The sequence below is a fragment of the Manacus vitellinus genome, unplaced genomic scaffold, assembly GCF_001715985.3.
Source record: "Manacus vitellinus isolate BGI_N305 unplaced genomic scaffold, ASM171598v3 scaffold_106_pilon, whole genome shotgun sequence".
In the NCBI taxonomy this organism is placed as follows: domain Eukaryota; kingdom Metazoa; phylum Chordata; class Aves; order Passeriformes; family Pipridae; genus Manacus; species Manacus vitellinus.
In genome coordinates this window covers 622,062-639,258 of record NW_021938827.1, presented here as the reverse complement: position 1 = coordinate 639,258, position 17,197 = coordinate 622,062, and the positions used below count along the sequence as shown (strand labels likewise).

The 17,197-nt window shown below is 54.8% G+C and overlaps 3 protein-coding genes across 10 annotated transcripts in view; 2 read left to right on the top strand and 1 right to left on the bottom strand.

Moving 5' to 3' along the window:
* UBAP2L (ubiquitin associated protein 2 like) overlaps positions 1-11,792 on the bottom strand; it is a 31,277-nt gene extending 19,485 nt beyond the window's left edge. Inside the window, exons 1-9 of one of the 7 annotated variants that reach the window (XM_029964262.1) lie at positions 11,743-11,792; positions 7,769-7,898; positions 7,149-7,226; positions 5,920-6,030; positions 3,298-3,466; positions 2,909-3,004; positions 2,147-2,192; positions 1,770-1,882; positions 95-169 (exon numbers count right to left, since the gene is read on the bottom strand). In XM_029964262.1, coding sequence (XP_029820122.1) covers positions 95-169; positions 1,770-1,882; positions 2,147-2,192; positions 2,909-3,004; positions 3,298-3,466; positions 5,920-6,030; positions 7,149-7,226; positions 7,769-7,858 — 778 coding nt within the window. In that variant the 5' untranslated portion in view covers positions 7,859-7,898; positions 11,743-11,792. Of the gene's footprint in view, positions 1-94; positions 170-1,769; positions 1,883-2,146; positions 2,193-2,908; positions 3,005-3,297; positions 3,467-5,919; positions 6,031-7,148; positions 7,227-7,768; positions 8,020-11,742 lie in introns of those variants that run through there. The other 6 variants (XM_018088621.2, XM_018088620.2, XM_018088622.2 and 3 more) reach the window with 6 other exon arrangements.
* Positions 11,793-11,880: 88 nt separating this feature from the next.
* On the top strand, positions 11,881-14,528 carry CUNH1orf43 (chromosome unknown C1orf43 homolog). Of its 2 annotated transcripts, none has more exons than XM_029964182.1 (7): positions 11,881-12,017; positions 12,485-12,586; positions 12,764-12,872; positions 13,034-13,087; positions 13,375-13,541; positions 13,768-13,826; positions 14,214-14,528. In XM_029964182.1, the coding sequence occupies exons 1-7, from the start codon at positions 11,919-11,921 to the stop codon at positions 14,410-14,412; spliced, it is 789 nt and encodes a 262-aa protein (XP_029820042.1). In that variant the 5' UTR covers positions 11,881-11,918; the 3' UTR covers positions 14,413-14,528. The 2 variants fall into 2 exon arrangements, with proteins under 2 accessions (XP_029820042.1, XP_017944105.1); XM_018088616.2 differs by lacking the exon at positions 11,881-12,017 and adding an exon at positions 12,180-12,274.
* A 51-nt stretch (positions 14,529-14,579) lies between these two features.
* CUNH1orf189 (chromosome unknown C1orf189 homolog) lies at positions 14,580-16,373 on the top strand. The gene is made up of 4 exons (XM_018088617.1): positions 14,580-15,625; positions 15,757-15,797; positions 15,898-16,030; positions 16,200-16,373. Exons 1-4 carry the CDS (start codon positions 15,494-15,496, stop codon positions 16,299-16,301), a joined length of 408 nt encoding a protein of 135 aa, XP_017944106.1. The 5' UTR covers positions 14,580-15,493; the 3' UTR covers positions 16,302-16,373.
* Positions 16,374-17,197: the final 824 nt, after the last annotated feature.

Below are 17,197 nucleotides of genomic sequence, written 5' to 3'. Positions count from 1 at the left end.
GAACAAACTGAGAGAGAGAATTACATATCCACAGATATTTCAGGGTTTTTTTAAAAAAGCTGTAAAGTAAAGGTATCCGGGGCAGTTAGTGCACCTGGATGTATCGTACCAGGAGCAGTGTCAAATTTTCGGGGATAATTTGACCCCTCACCCCCAATGAAATCAAGTCCTGAAACAAAACAAAAAGAAAAGAAAGACAACCAGTGAAATTTTGACTTAAAGAAGTGAAGGTGAGTTTCATTGCCCCCACATACACCAGTCACAGCGTACCTGTGGATATTGTTAATTTAAAGAGATGCCTGTGGCTACTAAACTGGAAAAAAATGACCATGCACAACACAGGTGACCAGCGGTGTTGCACGATAAACTTTACAGCTGCTTTGCAGCACTAGAGCAAATTCAACTTGTTCTGTCAGAAAAACCTTCAATTCCCCCCAACCACACTCTAATCCACTTTGTTCCACAATTCCGCAAAACACCAACACAGAAAAAAAGAAAACCATCCACACAGAAGCCTGTTCCCACTAGTCAGTTAAACTTCCAGCATATAGAGCTTGTCCACTCCCATCCCTTTTCCTCCGGAGCCAAGTGCACCCACTGCCCTCAACACATGCCCACACTATTCCCTCCGGTATTTAAAACCCTTTTTCAACTGCCAAGATGATCACTCAATCTGCTCGTGTTTTACAAAAAACAGGCTTATTTTTTCCCCCTTCCACAGCTCTCTGTTTTGTGAAAAAATCCAAACAAACAAAAAAACAAAACCCCAACAAAACCCACCAAAATACACACAAACAAGCTCCCACCCCCTCCCCCACACTAACAATGTTCAGTAAAAGGTATCCCAGTTTACAGGACTTGAATTCTATCCTTCCAAGGCTATCAGTTTTTCAGCTAATGCGAGCAATATAGAGGTGGCCAAAAGCACCATCAACACGGGTGTGAACGCGTCTTACACCCAAGTATGTGGTATTTACTTGAATACTCAGAAATTGTGGAAAAACAGTTTGACTTCATAGTGGTGCAAGATTGCTCCATAAAAAAGCCAACCAAACCACTCTGAAACTCACTCCACAAACAGGCTACTTATGGTCAAGGACTGTCCCCTGCAACTGCCCCATTCTCACACTGCAAAATCTGAGTTTGCTGTATCTCACGATACTGTGTGTATGTGAAACAAATCCCACGGCACCAGTTTTCCAATGCAGGAGAATGTGCAGGGGTAGCTGGGTGTTCAGAACCGTCCACTGAACACATGCTGGCTTCAAAAAGGGAAGGAGATCAGATTCCTTTCATCTTGTTTCTGTAACAAAGTCTCACCCCACCGCAGTTTGAGCAAGATGACCATGAAAGAGAGAATGCTCCTAGTACCAAAATCAAGAGCAAGACATTTGACTCCAAGTAATATTCTCTGGAGGATGCACCTAACATCAGGAGAACTTGGACCTGTTTAATACACTACAGTTTATAAAAAAACCCACACTTTTCCAAACAGTAGCATGGTTTCTACTGGAAAACAGAGGTGAATGTTCCTGTGCCTCTGTCATGCACCCCACAGCAATCATCCAGCTCCCCATTTCCAGGGCAATCATCAAAACATGTGCAAAGCCGCAAAGAATTAGGGTCACTGAAATTTGTCTCTGAACTAACAACCCATTCCTCCATCCCTGAGCTTAAGACCTGCCCAGAACCTCCTCAGTGCAACTGGATGGATGCAAAATCCACTCACCCTCTCAACACAAACCAGCACATGTGCGTTTGACACTTACTTGTGCCATCATCCGGCTCAAAGCTCCCAGTGTTGTTCCACGTGTTGTTGTTGCTATTCCCATAGTTCTCATCCGTGCTGGCTGGCTCAGCATAGTCAGCAGGGTTGAAAGTTCTATAAGAAATACAAAGATGGAAATGTTCACTCTCTCTTTGGCTAAACATTTTGAAAGCAACGGATGTTATTCAGAGTCTCACAAGGCAGTTCTTTCAGCACAGGGATGCTTCAGCTATGCTAGCCACCCCCAAATCTAAGTTCGCATGATGCAGTTTGGGCCTTATTAACAAAAAAAAAAAATGGGAACACAAATGACTGACACAAACAGTACTATTCATGCACAGACTTATCTTGGCTGTGGTTTGTGCCAGTGAAACTTACCCCATGCCTTGGGCAGAAAATCTTCCCCCTCGCCGTCCAGAGCCACCTGTAAATACACAGACATAGGCACTTCTGAGCATCTCTTGGCTCTATGTCACTGGAAAAAGAAACACTTGAACAACATATAGAGTTCAAATGCCCAGAATATGGAAGTGGAGAGGACCTTCCTGAGTTGATGGGATTTCCAGCAGCGTCTTTAGACAGATGGGAATGACCTCAGCTGGCTGGCAGCATGATTAGCAATGCATGATTCCAGGCTCAGATAAGGTTTCCAGCTGGCACAAACCGTAAGTACTGAATCCCAGGTTCTGATTTTTGCAGGGTGTGACCTCAGCAACAATTTCTGAGCAGTATATTTTGTGGAAAAATTAATTTCTGCACCAAGTATTTAAAGCTCAAGCCAGTGATGGTGCTCAGACACACATGTAAGAACAAGGATGCAGGTTCTGTTGCTAACAAGCCATTGACCCACCTGCCAAATAGTCATCTTGGGTTTTTTAACTTCCCACCTCTGTAACAAAGCTCGATTTGTGTTCTAACTCCACAGATGGGATGCAAGAACTAGGTGATGTTTCTAGCATGCTTAGGATGGGGAAGCAACATGTAAACACTACCGATAAGCACAAGGACAGGAAAATTAAAGCGTGTATTTTCAGTTTGGCAATTCCTCCCATAAAAGAGGCTTTGGAACCTCATGGAAGATAGATACACTGCTGCCATTCTTCTCCTCCCACCCCCTCGGACCCCAAACCCCATGTGTACCTCGGCCTCGGCCACGTCCCCGCCTCCCTCTTTCTGTGCCTCTTCCAGAAGATCCTCCACTCTTCCCACCGTCTAGTCCATTCTCCTGGCCCCGAACTGAAAGACAAAACAATGCAAAGACAATTTCAAGACTCATTCTCCTTTAGTGGGGGTACAAGACCAGACCTCAAACCCCAAAGTGCAGTGGTTGTACAGGGGACCACGTCACCACAGGCTCCCAGAACTTTTGATTTAATCTGATGGTAGTGAGAATGCATCAGATCCACACACACATACGAATGGTTTTCCTCATAGATGTGCCTGCTTGAGAAGCTTTACAGACAGCTGTTACACAGCACTAAGTGCTTCAGTGGGAGAGTTTTGGGGGCTATGAAAGGGCAGGTCCATACACTCTCTTCCACGGCTGGCACCTCGCCCCCGCCTCGGTGGCCCGCCACGTCGTCTGCTGAAATCCCGCTCCCGCTCCCGGTTTTCTTTGCTTTCTTCACTGGGCTCTGTCTGTCCACTCTCCTTCTGTCCTGAGACACCCTTCTTCTTCCCGACCATTTCCCAGGAATGCTGAAGGTTTGCAGAGGGGAAAGAAATTAATCATAGTTTTATCAATGCAAGATGCAAATACACAGAGATTTAAACATGCTACAGAGTATATAACAAGAGTCTCTGAAGAAATGGTTTCCAGACCAATTTTTTATTTGAGGAGTCTACACACAACATAGCTTCTTCCTTCAAGGAAAGTTTTCTCACAGCTGACTGGCATGCAGTTTGAAGTAACAGGAGATGACTTTTTCTATTTCTGCACTAAAATTCTTCAGTAGAGAGGGCATGATATTTCCAGAGTTGAAAGCATGGATAAATTTACCTTGTTTAGGGGAAAAAACCCTGCCATTTCACACAGATGACCAAGAGCTCTCAGAATAACCCAGGTAAATGTTCCATAGTGCTCTGCAGTCAACATTTTGGAGTAAGTTCTTCTCTCACATGCAGAGTAATTAACAAACCCCCCCCCCGAAACAGCAGCTCAGACGGGAGAGAAGCATCACAGAATTCAACTCATCTCAAGTTCAACTGTAAAAAGTTAAGCGTGCCTCCAGCTCACTGCCATGGGCCTGCACTCATTTATTTTATAACAGTCTGCAGCAGTTTCATACTCTTAAACCGATGCTGCATGCTGGTGAAACAATTAAAAATAGTCACAAGTCATTGACAACCACCTGAAAACACAACTGGCAGGCAAGTCAACAGCTGGTTTTGGATGGCAGCATGCAGGGACAACGACAAAACACCCAACAACATAGTGGCACAAACTGCCATCAAACCCAAGGCTCCCAAAGTCTCTCTCCATAGGTATCTTGCTCTAAAGAAAACTTACAAAAATGTTTACTTGGGAAATGTTTACTTGGCATACTGTAATTTAAACCAAACCTAATCCAATTCTAAGGTAACGCCTGCTCCTTTACTGTTTCAAATACATTATCAGTAACTAGCTCAGCAGGCAAGCTGTCCTCATCAGCACCAGTGCACCCAAGCAATTAGCAGGGCTGTTTTCTCTCCAAAAATTCCCTTTCCAGGATTGCTGCACAAGCTGAATTCAGGTCAGAAGCAGCTCCAAGACACTTGACCAATGGCAGCGCAGGGGCTGCCTGTGCTCAGCGATGTGGCAGCTGCAGGGCCACAGGGCTGGACCAGTGGCAGCCTAGGGCTTTCTCCACCTGCTCCCTGCCTGCCTCTCCACACCCTGCCCTGCACACCTTGTGCTGCTGGGCCTCTCAGCTGCTCCCATAAAGGAAGTGCTGCTCCACAACGCTGGGTGCTGCACCCTGTCCTGAATGCTGCTCTCCTGAGCAATGCGTTTCTCTAGGAAATTAAATTGCTGTGATGGCAGAGGTTTTGTTCTCTGACTAGAAGTCACGGGTTACAAGAGATCTGGAGAAAAATACAATCGTGGCAGAACTATGCCTCAGCAATGCACATCCATATTATTTCCCTTTCTAAAAAGCTTTTCTAATAGATCTTTTGATCAGTTGTCAATGGCAAGGGCTCTCTAAAGACAAGGAGGAACGGGTACGTGCACTGCATGGAACTTGGCCGGTGCCAAAGCAGAGCACCTGACACTGGGGAGCAGCTGCAATACACACAACATAGTCTGGGGCATCCAGCTCACTCACCTGTCCCCAAGGGTTCATCACAGGGGAAAAAAATGAGCTAATAGATAATACTGAGAAGTGATATTCAGAGCCTCAACTCTACAAGGAGTTGAGTCGGCTCCAGCCAAACCAGGGTGCCAGGAGGATACCTGTGATCAGTGGCAGTTTGGGAGGATCTGATACTCATAGGCTTTTTTCTGGGCTGTAAGAGAACTTGCAAATCTGCCATCTATACCACAAAAGGAATGACGCCCCACACACAGGCAGAAGGTTCCTCTTAAATAAGCGCTCACTTGTTCTCGGAGCTGACCTCGGCTTGCTTGAGAGAGGCACCTGTGTGAAGGACAGCAGCCAAGCCCGATTCCACAGAAAACAAACCGCGAAAAGACCCTCAAAACCGTGGCATGGGCAGCAGCACACAAACCAGTCAGGACATTGCTGAGAAGTGTTTAGGGCCAGAGACAAAAAAACTATGTTACTCTGACAGAAAGGACCTGACACATACCTGCCTTTCAACACAGGTCACACAGCCCTGGTAGGGAAAGGTACGTTCCTTCACACTCAGTGGTGTGAAAGCACATACAGATGCCACTGCACTGTTGTCAAACTGCTTGGATTCAAAATGAATAGGAAGGAAATGACTTATTGCGTTTCCCCCTCTATTCCTTCGAGCCTAGGGCCAAGCTCACAGTCCGTGCAAGGCCACGGAGAGCAGCGTTCAGCAGTCAGGTCACAGTCGTGCTTTGCATGCTCCTGTGGAACTAGTCAGTCGTGGTTCTCCTTATCTTGACATTACAGGATGCCTCACCTGCAAACGTGCAGTGACACTGAGCTAGGCCTCACCAGATTTACAGGCCCCAATCCTACCGTGTCCGGATTGCCCTCCAGCAGCACGTTGATGGCTCTGTTGACATCCCCATTGCAGTCATGCAGAGCAATCACACACTCGTCCTGGTTCTTGCCTGTGATGTCAATCAGCTGTAAAGAAGACAACACCACAGTCAACATGTTCCAAACTAAGATGGCACCAAAATGTCTATGGGTCTCTCAGGAGGCAAGTTGAATCCCAAACCAGAAATCCTTAAACAAAAATAAATTCAGGGCTTGTAAGTCTCCCCAGTCTTCTCAGCTTAACTGTGTCCCTCAATGAGGAGTAACTGAGGGTGTGAAAGTTACCATTGTTTCACCATGACCCAACCTATAACCCTCTTTCCTCAGTACAACACTGTCACCTGTGGGAACAAACCGGAAATTCAGCAAGGCAAAAGGTGCTGCTCCTGCATCGGGGCAACCCCAAGCACAAACACAAGCTGGGGAAGAATGGATGGAGAGCAGCCCAGAGGAGGAGGACTCAGAGATGTGGGTTAACATGACCTGGCAATGTGCACTGGGAGTCCAGAAAGCCAACACTTTCCTGGGCTCATCCCCACAGTGTGGGCAGCACGTGAGGGGGGGGGAATCTACCCCTCTGCTTTGCTCAGGTAAGACCCCACCTGCGTGCTGCCTCCAGCTCTGGGGCCCCCCAGCACAGGAAGGACGTGGAGCTGCTGGGGCGGGACCAGAGGAGGCCACAGAGGTGCTCTGAGGGCTGGAGCCCCTCTGCTCTGGACACAGGCTGGGAGAGCCATGGGTGTTCAGGCTGGAGAAGAGAAGGTTCCAGGGAAACCTTGGAGCCCCTTCCAGTGCTGAAAGGGGCTCCAAGAGAGTTGGAGACGGACTTTGGACAAGGGTCTGGAGTGACAGAACCAAGGGGAAATGGCTTCCCACTGCCAAAGGTAGGTTGGATATTGGGAAGGAATTCTTCCCTGGGAGGGTGGTGAGGCCCTGGCACAGGTTGCCCAGAGAAGCTGTGGCTGCCGGGAAGTGTTCAAGGCCAGGTTGCAGAGGGCTTGGAACAATCTGGTCTAGTGGAAGGTGTCCCTATGGCATGAAGGTCCTTTCTGACCCAAATCATTCTATGATACAACTCTGTGAAACCAGTCCAAGGAAATTCAGGAAGCAGCCAGATGTGTCCCTCCCACCCCCTCAGCATTCACAGTCCTTCCAGTATTGATCTTGCCTCCCTGTCAGGGTTCATCTTCACTTTCCACACTCACTTGTTTCACCTTCTCCTCAAAGTCAGCATCGTTGTGGTCCGAAATCATCTGTGCAAGTCGAATCTGTTCCGCAGTGGCCTAAAGAAATCAGATGGATAGAGAGAGCATGGTCAGAGCAGCCCATTTCCAAACTGTCCTCCAAAGGCCATTCCACTTCCCTGAGAGCTCTGGAAAGGAATCAGTATGGTAAAGAAAAGGTGCAAACAAGGGTCAGAAAAGGACAGGTCCAGGGGGAAAGTGAGATGGAAAAGGAACAAGGGGAGTCTGAAAGAAAGGGAGGTACTGCTGGTTGGCCTTATGACACCAGGGGAGCAGCAGCCACCTGAACCACTTCTGTTTTGGGGCAAACCTTACCACCACCAGAACACCAAGACCCACTGCAAGCAGCTTCTCAGCCACTTGCATTCACTAAAGCGAGGAGGGAACAGTCAGACGGAAACAAAACCAAATCTCAGCGTCGGGTCCCACTCGGAGACACTGACACAAACACCAGCGTCAGTGGCTGCCCAATTAACCTGGCTCTGGCAGTTCTTAGGCGAGCCACCCATTAGCACCAGGCCAAGCAGGAGAGCCAGGTCTCCACCTCTAAGCTACCTGGTTTCCGTGGACACTGCCCTTACCTGCGGCCGCTGCTTGTGCTGCATCTGGCTCTGTGTCTGTGTCTGCTCCCAGTTCCCCCGGGTTCGGTTAGTGCCCACCGATGTCATCATTTACAGTATATACAAATAACAGTATTTACAAGGTAGAACTCTGTGGTGGGTCGGGGAGAAGAGAGAACAGACTGTTAGAAACCAAAACCAAAAGGCAGCACCAGGACTGAACAATCGTACGGGCAACACAGCCAGAACACCCGTCGCAGGCCCCCACCCTCCCCACCACTTCCCTAAAACCATGGCAGGCCAGGCTGCCATCACCATGTGCTCCCAGCACAAAACAGCCACTTGCACTTCTCGAGGTTTCTCTGCCAATTCCATGGCAGGTTGTTCCAAATGAAACATTTCCCGCATCCACATGGCAGCAAGAAGTAGACTCACAGAGTCAGAGTGGTTTGGGTTGAAAGACACCTTAAAGCTCATCCAGTCCCACCTCCTGCCATGGGCAGGGACGTGTTCCACTAGCCCAGATTGCTCCAAGTCCCGTCCAGCCTGGCCTTGGACACTTTCAGGGATGGGGCAGCCACAGCTTCTCTAGGCAACCTGTGCCAGGGTCTCACCACCCTCATTGAAAAAAAACCTCTTCCTTCGCTAATCTAGATCAACCCTCCTTCAGTTTGAAGCCATTTCCCGGACTTGGGGGAAAGGGTTTAATGACTTGCTGTTGAAACACATGTGTGAGCAAGCACGGATTTGCCATGAGCTCATGGTGAGTCTGTGGCCATCAAATGGAGCAGGAATGCTTGAAGAAAGCACCAAAGAAACTTCACTTGGAGAACAGAGCACCTCAGAGCCTCAGACACTTCAACTACTTCTCCTTTCTTGCCTTCAAAGCAGAGCAGGGGAAGCAAAAACACTCCAGGAATAAGTGGTGCTACTTATGCCTATGGAATTTTTTTTTTTAAAAGAAAACCTGCCCTTGCAGAACTGCCTATTTTTGCATGCTTCAGTTATTCCCCCAAACTGGAAATACTAAATTTTCTAGATTAAAAACATACCAAAAAGTAAACTAGATGTCAGCAAGGAACAGCCAGTAACATCATCAGATAACTGCTTGAGGCAAAAAATCCCAGGAAGAGTTCAGGCCAATGAGCGTCCAAAGCAAGTGGAGTTTTCTAACCTCACACTGGGCCTCAGGGCAGAGCCCAAGCTGGAGGTGAGGGGAGGTGGTTTAGAAGGGGATTGGCACTGAGTTGTTTTACCCTGCCTAGCGCCTTCCAGGCACAAGGAATGCCAGTGACATCCCACTGCACTTGGCAGGACTCACAACTTCCAAGCCCCCGAAATCTCAATAATCACAGAACTCACAGTTTTGTATTTCATTACCAAGAGCGTGAAGCCTTCCCCCAAAGCAGCAGGGCCTGCTCCAGGCGCCTGGGACAGGGGAAGGAGCCAGGGATGGAGCATGAGAGCAGGGAGGAAAGCTGAGTGGGACAATCCGACCTGTGCACATGGGTAGGGCAGCACAGGGAGAGACATGGTGTGCCAGGCAGGGAAGCTCAGCAGCAGCATTAGCAAACACCGCAGGAAACACTGGGGAATCTCCTGTGGAAGTCTGCAAGTACCCGACTGGGTGAGAAATGCTTCCTGAAAGCAGGGAGACTCCAATATTGCCCTGCACTGGATGCATACCCCCCGTGTCTGCTACAACCTGTGCCCAGCATTTCTCCATAGGCAAGTTTTTGTGCCATTGCTCCCACAGTTCCCAACAAAACCCCTGAAATCCCCCCTTTGTAGTCACCCACACCTCATGGCAACTTAATACTACAGTTTTCCTGCTATACAGTGCCAAGGTCTCTTATCAGGAAATGATCCAAGCTACCTGTGCGGCCATCAGGAGACCCCGAGCTGTGGGGGAAGAGCACCGCGAGGTGGAAGCAGACAGCCTCCAGCCCCCAGCCATCCCCTCCGTGCAGGCTTTTTCCCCACGTTATTTATTTTTGCTCACCATCGCTATGTCTCCTCCAGCTTCAAGCTCCATGCACAATTTGTCATATTAAACCAACCTGGCAGCAGAGGGAAGTGATCCTGCATGTCCACAGGAACCCAACCTGCAGCTCCCCTGGGCCACAGTTCCAGCAGGCTGAGTTCAAAGCTTGTGCAGCACCCAGGCATTTTGTTCAGCAGCTGCCACGCTCTGCTCTGCCCAGCTGCCATCACTGCCACAAGTAACACCAGTGTTTGGGTCCTCTAACGTGCAAAAAACATCTACCATAGAAATCTCAGCCAGGCCCTGACCCTGCCAAGGCTGTCAGGTGAGGGAGTGCCCCCATGCAGACTCCACAGCTGCCTTAAGGAAAGAGAAATTTGGCTAGTGATAACTTATTCCTCAGTGGGGGAACTTGAGCTTAGGGGCAGCACTGAATCATGGAACATGGTTATTCTGACGCCTGCACAGAGTTTTCCAGTTTGGAGCTGTCCTCACCAAAAGCCAGTCCACACCACAGCACTGGCATTAAAGGGGGCAGCTACAGGTCAATGGGCCAGTGTTGCCCTCGGACAGGGCTTAGGGAAAACCAAACTACAGGCTACAACACCCTCTGCTCAAAGACACTGCATCAAACGTGACGTGCTTGGTTGTTACCCCTTTTCCTTCTCAGACCACACCACTGCCCGCCTGCCAGGCCTAGGGAGGAGAGCCTCAGCTACACAGGTGAAGTGTGGAGTCTCCAGAAGAAGAGGGGATACAAAAATGTAACAAACTTCATTTTATTAGAAACATCAGGTAAGTTACAGATTCAGAACCAGGATCTGCGGGTCCCATGGCTGTGCCAGATCTGCTGGCTGCCACTGGGCGAGTCCTGGCACATCCCAGCCTCAGTTTCCCTTATCTGTTAAATACAGAAAAATTGGTATTTCCAGCCCATTCCAACAACACTTAATTAACAACTGCAGAAGGCTCCGAAGCCCCAGAGAAAAGGGCCAGAGAGGGCAAACAGCATTTGGAAAGATTTTCCCACACTGTGAGGTAGAACAAGCACCCAAAAGAAGGTTATCGGTGTGAGAGTTGTTTTCCCCGGAGCAAAAACATGGCAGCTGCAGACCGAGTCAACCCCCGCACGTGCAGTGCACGAACTTTTGGGGAGATACCCACGGATATGCCACCAGAGACCCCGTGGTGGTACCGATGGGCAGCGCTTTACCGGGGAGACTCTCCGGTCGGAGGGCGCAGGCAGAGCCCCCCGACGGGAATGGAGGGACCTGGAGGGCGGGCCGCGCTCGCGGGACGGGGCTCCTCTAGGACCCCCGGACCGGCGTCGCCCGCGATTTCCCCGATGGCGCGGGGCCCACCCGGCCACGGCCCCCGGGGGGCGCCGCCGAGGACGGGTGCCGGCAGCGGGCCCGGCGGCCGTGAGGAGCCACGGCGGGGCGGGAGCCTCTCGGCTCCACTTGTTACCGTCGGCACCGGCGGGGGCCGGCGGCGCGGCTGTAGAGCGCGGCAGGGCCCGGGAGCCGCCGCGGACCCCGCGACATACAATGGGGCCGAACGGCCGGAGCGAACCGGAGGGCCCGGCGGGCCGGGCGGGACCCCCGCGGCCGGCGCCAGGCCGGGCCCGCACCAGGGCAGGCGGGCGAGGTTCGCGGCCGGCTTCCGCCCTCATTGCGCCCGCCGGCCGCCATTTGCACCCCCCCCCCTGCCGCCCGCCTGGCCAGCACCCGCGCCCGCCTGCACCCGGCCCGCCCGCCCGCCCTCACCGCGGCGGCCGCGCGCGCTACGCAGCCCCGGCCGCGCGCCGACCCACTAGGCCGCCGCGGGCCCAGCGGCGGCGCCGGGGCGCGAGCCGCCTCCGGCGCGCGGCGGGGCCGCGGCGGGCCGTGGGGCGGCGGTGGCGCGGAAGGGCCGGGCGGGCCGTAGATGGCAGCGGCGGGGTCCCGGCGGGGAGGGGGCGGTTCGGGGGCCGCCGGGTACCGGAGCCGCCGCCGCGCCGCCGCACTTTGACCTGGGTCCGCCCGCACTGACAACTCCCCCGGCGCCGCCCCCGGCCACGTGGACGCGCGGGGAGGGGCCGCGCGCCGCTTGCGCTGGCGCCGCGCGGGGACCACGTGACCGCGCTCCCCCTCTCCTCCTCCTCGGTCACGTGGCCGCGGGGCCCGGCAGGGCGGGTTCGCGGCCGCCATGTTGTGCGGCCCCGGCCAGCCGGGCCATAGGCGGGGGCCGGCAGGCAACTGCTCTCGCGGGTTCAACGTGGTGCTGGTCATGGCCTACGGCAGCCTGGTGAGGGCCGGCGGGGTGCGGGCGGGCCGACGCGGGGCTGGCGTGCCCGTGCGGGGCGTTCCGGGCGTGTCCGCGGAGCCGGGCCGCTCATGTCCGTGCGGCCCCGGTGAGGCCGCTCCTGGCGTGTCCACGAGACTCCCATGGAGTCCGTAACGCGCCCGTCAGGCAGGTCTTGGGCTGCTCGTGGGGAACCCCTCGGAGCCTGGCTCGGGGCCCTCAGGGGCCTGGGCTGGACCGCCCGTAAGCTCCTGGCGTCGGTGGGGCGGGGGGAGGACGTGGGTGGGAGCCTCTGTGGAGGCTGGGGGTCTGTGGGGCCGGGCCGGGTGTCCGCGAGGCTCCCGGGGGACTGAAGCGAGACCCTGTGCCCGCTGGGGTTGGAGGGCTGAGAAGGGGGAGTCGGTGGGCTGGGTTATCTGTGACACCCCCCCGGCTCATGCTTGACTCCCCGCCCCGCTGTGGCTCCTTAGGTGTTCGTGCTGCTGTTCATCTTCGTGAAGCGCCAGATCATGCGCTTCGCCATGAAATCCCGCCGCGGCCCCCACGTGCCTGTGGGACAGCATGCGCCCAAGGTGGGTGCACTCCATCCCCTGTGCTCTGAGGGACGGGCAGGGGCTGCTCCAGCCGCAGAGCTGCCACCGTGGAGTAGCAGTGGGGCAGCGGGGAGGGAGCGGTTTGTGTAAGGCCTGTTCTTATCCTTGTGATCCCACAATCTAAGTGAACGTGTCGGGTTTTTTCCTGCTGTGCAGGATTTAAAGGAGGAGATCGACATTCGACTATCAAGGGTGCAGGACATCAAGTACGAACCACGGCTGCTGGCTGAGGATGATGGCCGGCTCCTGCAGTTGGAGACACCAGGTACTGTCCCACAGTTGTTGTTCCCCTGGGGCCAAGTTGCGTCTTTGGCTGCTCACGTTGCTGTCCTGTCACACGAGATGGTGTCTTTGCTCCTGTTTTCCCTTTCTCCGCCTCCCTCCAAGGTTTGCAGAGCTCTCAGTTTGTTCTTTCCCGTTTCCCAGGCTGCTATAACTACCTGTACAGGATGAAGGCACTGGATGCAATCAGGACATCAGGTAAGGGAGCTCAGAGCAGGAGAGTGCAGAGAGACCTTGAGTGAGGGAGATGAGGGTGTCAGCAGCCCTGTGGGGAGGTCTCCAGGTCCTCGCTGGAGAGCAGCAGTCATTTCTCCCGCCCAGGGCTGTTGGCCTGAGGGTCAGCCTGCCCCATGCTCTGGGGTCATCTGGCAAACAGGGGCAGCAGGTGTGGAAGGAAGTTTGTCCAGCCAGCAGCTCCTGACTGTGGGGGTGAGCACAAGCATTTCCACCTGTGCTTCAGCCAGTTGTGTTGTGCCTTTTTACAGAAATCCCATTTCAAGCAGAGAGCCGGTACCCAAAATCTTTAATAGGGAAGAATTTCTGTGCCTACCTGCTGGAACTACGGAATTCCAGCGCCTCCTTCAAAGGCATCCGCAAAGCCTTGATCGACACCTTGCTGGATGGGTACGAGAGTGCCCGCTATGGCACTGGGGTGAGTGCTGGTGTGGATTGCCGGCCCTGTGAGGTGTTCCTGTGCTACGCCCTGGCTGCATCCCTTGTTCCTGTGGCCTGGCTTCATCCTTCTCTTCCTGTGCTCCAGCCTGGCTGCATCCCCATAGCAGTGTGGGGCTGTTCCTGTGCTCCAGCCTGGCTGCCGGGGCTGAGGTCATACTGTAACCTCAGCTGGGTTTTCCGTGATCTTCTCTGTTTGTATCCAGGTCTTTGGGAAAGCAGAATATCTGAAGTACCAGGAAGCTCTGAACGAGCTGGCGAACATGTAAGTGCTGCTGCCTGGGCACGGTGGTGGGTTCCTGGTCCATAGCAGCCCATGGGGGAGGTGTGAACAGAGACAGGTTTTGGGGCACATCCAGCGTCCGAGACGGGGGCTGTTTGTGCCTGTCCGTGCCTCTGAGTTCACTCCCTCCTTGCAACCTGCCTGTTAATGGAGTTTTGGGTTTGTTCCATGGTCACAGTCCGCATTCCTGCTTGTCCCTGGCACTTTGAGCCAGGGCTTTGTGCATGACCACTGGCCTTAGATTTCAAGACCTCAGTGAGCGCCATCACCCCGAGGGCAGAGTTGCCTCATGTCGGACAGACGGACGCGCAGCTGAGTGGCTCCTCTGGGGCGGCGGCAGCGGTGACGGTGCCTCTTCTCTGCCCACAGCACCAAGGCCCGGGGGGGCAGCAGCCAGCGGCAGCACCAGTCAGCAGCAAAGGACCTCACCCTGTCCCCTGAAGTCTCCAACCCCACCACCATCCAGGTCACCTACCTGCCTTCCAACCAGAAGAGCAAACGTGCCAAACACTTCCTGGAGCTGAAGAGCTTCAAGGACAACTACAACACACTGGAGAGCACCCTGTGAGCACGTGGGGCCTGGTGCAGTGCGTGTGCAGGCAGCACTGGGAGGAAGCAGCTGCGCTCTCAGATCTCCCCTTCACACCACATCTCCGTTCCGACTGCTGGAACTCGGCCCTTGCCAGAAGCCCATTCTAGAGCAGTGTACCTGCCTGCTGAGCCCAAGGGGATTGGCTCCACAGCCTCCTCTGCCACAGGCTTGTGACACTCCAGGCTTTGAGTCCTGCATCGTCTTGGACCCTGTGAATAAACTGATTAGCTTGATCTTATTTATAAAGACACGGATCCCAGCCAGCACCCCCCTCTGCCCGTCCTTCGCCGCAGCAGCTGGCGGGAACTGATGTCTGTCCGTTCTGTCCGTGTGGGTCTTGGGCTCTGGAGCCACCTGTCTGTCCTTTCTCAAGGGTGAACACTTTTCCCCGTGTCCCTGTTGTTCCTGCTGTCAGCCCTGTGTGCCCAGCCTGCCTGTGTGCCCAGCTGGGGTGTAAATAGTTTGGTGCCCGTTCTCAGCACCGCAGCCAAGCTGCTGCTTCAGGCTGCAGTTTCTACTCATTCTACTGCAACTGGGCATTTGGGGATGTCTTGAGAGGACAAACCAGCATCAAGTGTCCCGTCTGTCCTGCCAAGGGGGTGTTTGCTCCCACTCTCACCAGCGCCTCGCGTGCCAGCAGCTGCTGAGCCCCCAGGGCCGAGAGCTTGCAGCCCCCACCTTGAGTCTGCGTCTGCCAGGCCGAGGGCAGCGCTGGCAGCTCACCCGTCACCACGGCACGGGCAGCACAGGGTGGAGGGCACAGACCTCGCATAGGCCTCGGCACTTTTTAATTATGTTTAATAAAATGACAGTTTAGCCTGAGCAGAGTGCGTGCCACCAGCCTCTGACTGCAGGGGCCCGTTGCTGCTGGATCCGGGGCTGTGTCCCTCCAAGGTGCTGCTACGAAGGTAACCAGGATGCTGTTTATGGTGGCCAGGTTGCTGCCATTACAGCTGTGGTAGTTGGGATGCCATTACAGTAACCAGCATGCAGTTATGGTAACCAGGATGACACCATTCCAGTAACTGGAATGCTGTAACAGGCTGCCGTTACTGCCATGGTAACCAGGCTGCCCTTACTGCCAGGGTATCCAATGGGTGTGGCCCGTGTAGAGGGCAGTTGCAGGGTCCCTGTGGCACCAGCTATGGCAGTGCCAAACAGCCAGAGCTGCTCCCTGCAGGGGGAGAAGGTTGGACAGGGCAGGGGCTGGGAAGGTGGGAGCTGTCCTCGGGCTCCTGGGAACAAGTGGAGACAGTGGGGTGCCGGGTCCCTTGGTGCAGGTTAAACCCCAGACCCCACAAACATGCTCTTTGGTTGCAGGTCCAGGAGAAGGGGAGTGCTGGCACAGGGCTGCTGGAGAGGTAGAGCTGGCAAAGAGCCCTAGGGGCCAAACCCCCCATGCTGGGGGTCCGTGGGTGATGGGGGAGACATCCCCAGCCTGCCCACTCTCTGTCTCCACAGCTGTGGGCAGGGGCCCAGGGAGCACCTACGGTGCTGGGCCTCAGCCCACGGGGTGCTGCAGTGGATCATGGAGTCACGGCTGAAGCGGCGCGTGGAGTTGGAGCTGCATCTCGCGGGCAGGGAGCAGGCAGCGGTGAGGCCTGGCATTGGTTGGATGCAGCTGGGTCCTCCCAGCGCTGTGCTGCTGTGGATGGTTGGGATGGCCCCCTCGTCCTGCTCCACCATGTTCTAGGGGACAGTGTCCCCCAGCACTGGTGAGCCAGGGTGACGTGGAGGTTCAGCACAGCCCCTGTGGCCAGCAGATCCGCCAAGATGCCCTGTACCAACTCTTCCAGGATGAGCATCAGCAGCACCAGCAGGAGCTGAGCCGGCTGGGGAAAGCCTTCTATGTAGAGCGGCTCTGAGTGCTCAGCCCAGCGCAGCACTGGCCTGGCATCCCCTGGCTTCTGGCTGGGAATAAAACATGTTGAGCAAAACGGGGGCTGTGTCTGCTGCATGTGGGGCGTGGGACAGCCTGGGGCAGTGGTGGGGGGAAGATGCAGCTCATCACGATTCCTGTGGCTGGGGTTCAGACATGCTGCCCGCAACCCTCCACGGGTTCCACCCTGCACACTTGGTCCTGTCCATGGCTGTGCCAGGAGATGGCAGCACGGCCAGCATGCCTTGCCAGCCCTGCTGCTCCGCGCTGGGTCCCACTCCTAGCACAGGTCCCGCCGTGCCCTGTCGTGTGCCACGGTGCTCCTGGCCATGTGGCACAGTCCTGCAGCAGCAGGGAGAGAAGCCTAGCTGGACTGGGTGTGATGCTCCCTGTCCCCACATTCAGGTGCCCCCAGACCCCTGTCTGCTCCCAGCTGGGGGGGACCTGTCCCTGGCCTCCTGTCCCTGCTGCCTGTGCCCGACCTTGGTGTCTCCCAGCCCCAGGGCCCATCAGTGCCTGCCCTGGCTCTGCTTATTGACAGGGCTGGGGGCCGCTGGGCCGGCACCCCCCACCCACAGCCCTTCATTAGCTCAGCTGTCAGGCTGCATCACATCAGCTGCTGCCGCACGCGCGCCCCCGGCTCTGGCACCGCTGCCGCCACGTGTGTCCCTGCTGTCCCCACTGCCACCTCACCTTGCGGCCACCCCATGGGGCCAGAGCCCTTGACCCCCCAGCCCAGGCTGTGCCCCTGTCCTCCCCATGGCACTCAGGGCTCTGGCTGTCCCACATCCTGGCCCACTGATCACCCAAAGCTTGGGCCCCCACAGAGTCCCCAACACCATTCCCAAGGTTGGTGCATCCTGCTGCAGCAAAGCACCGCTG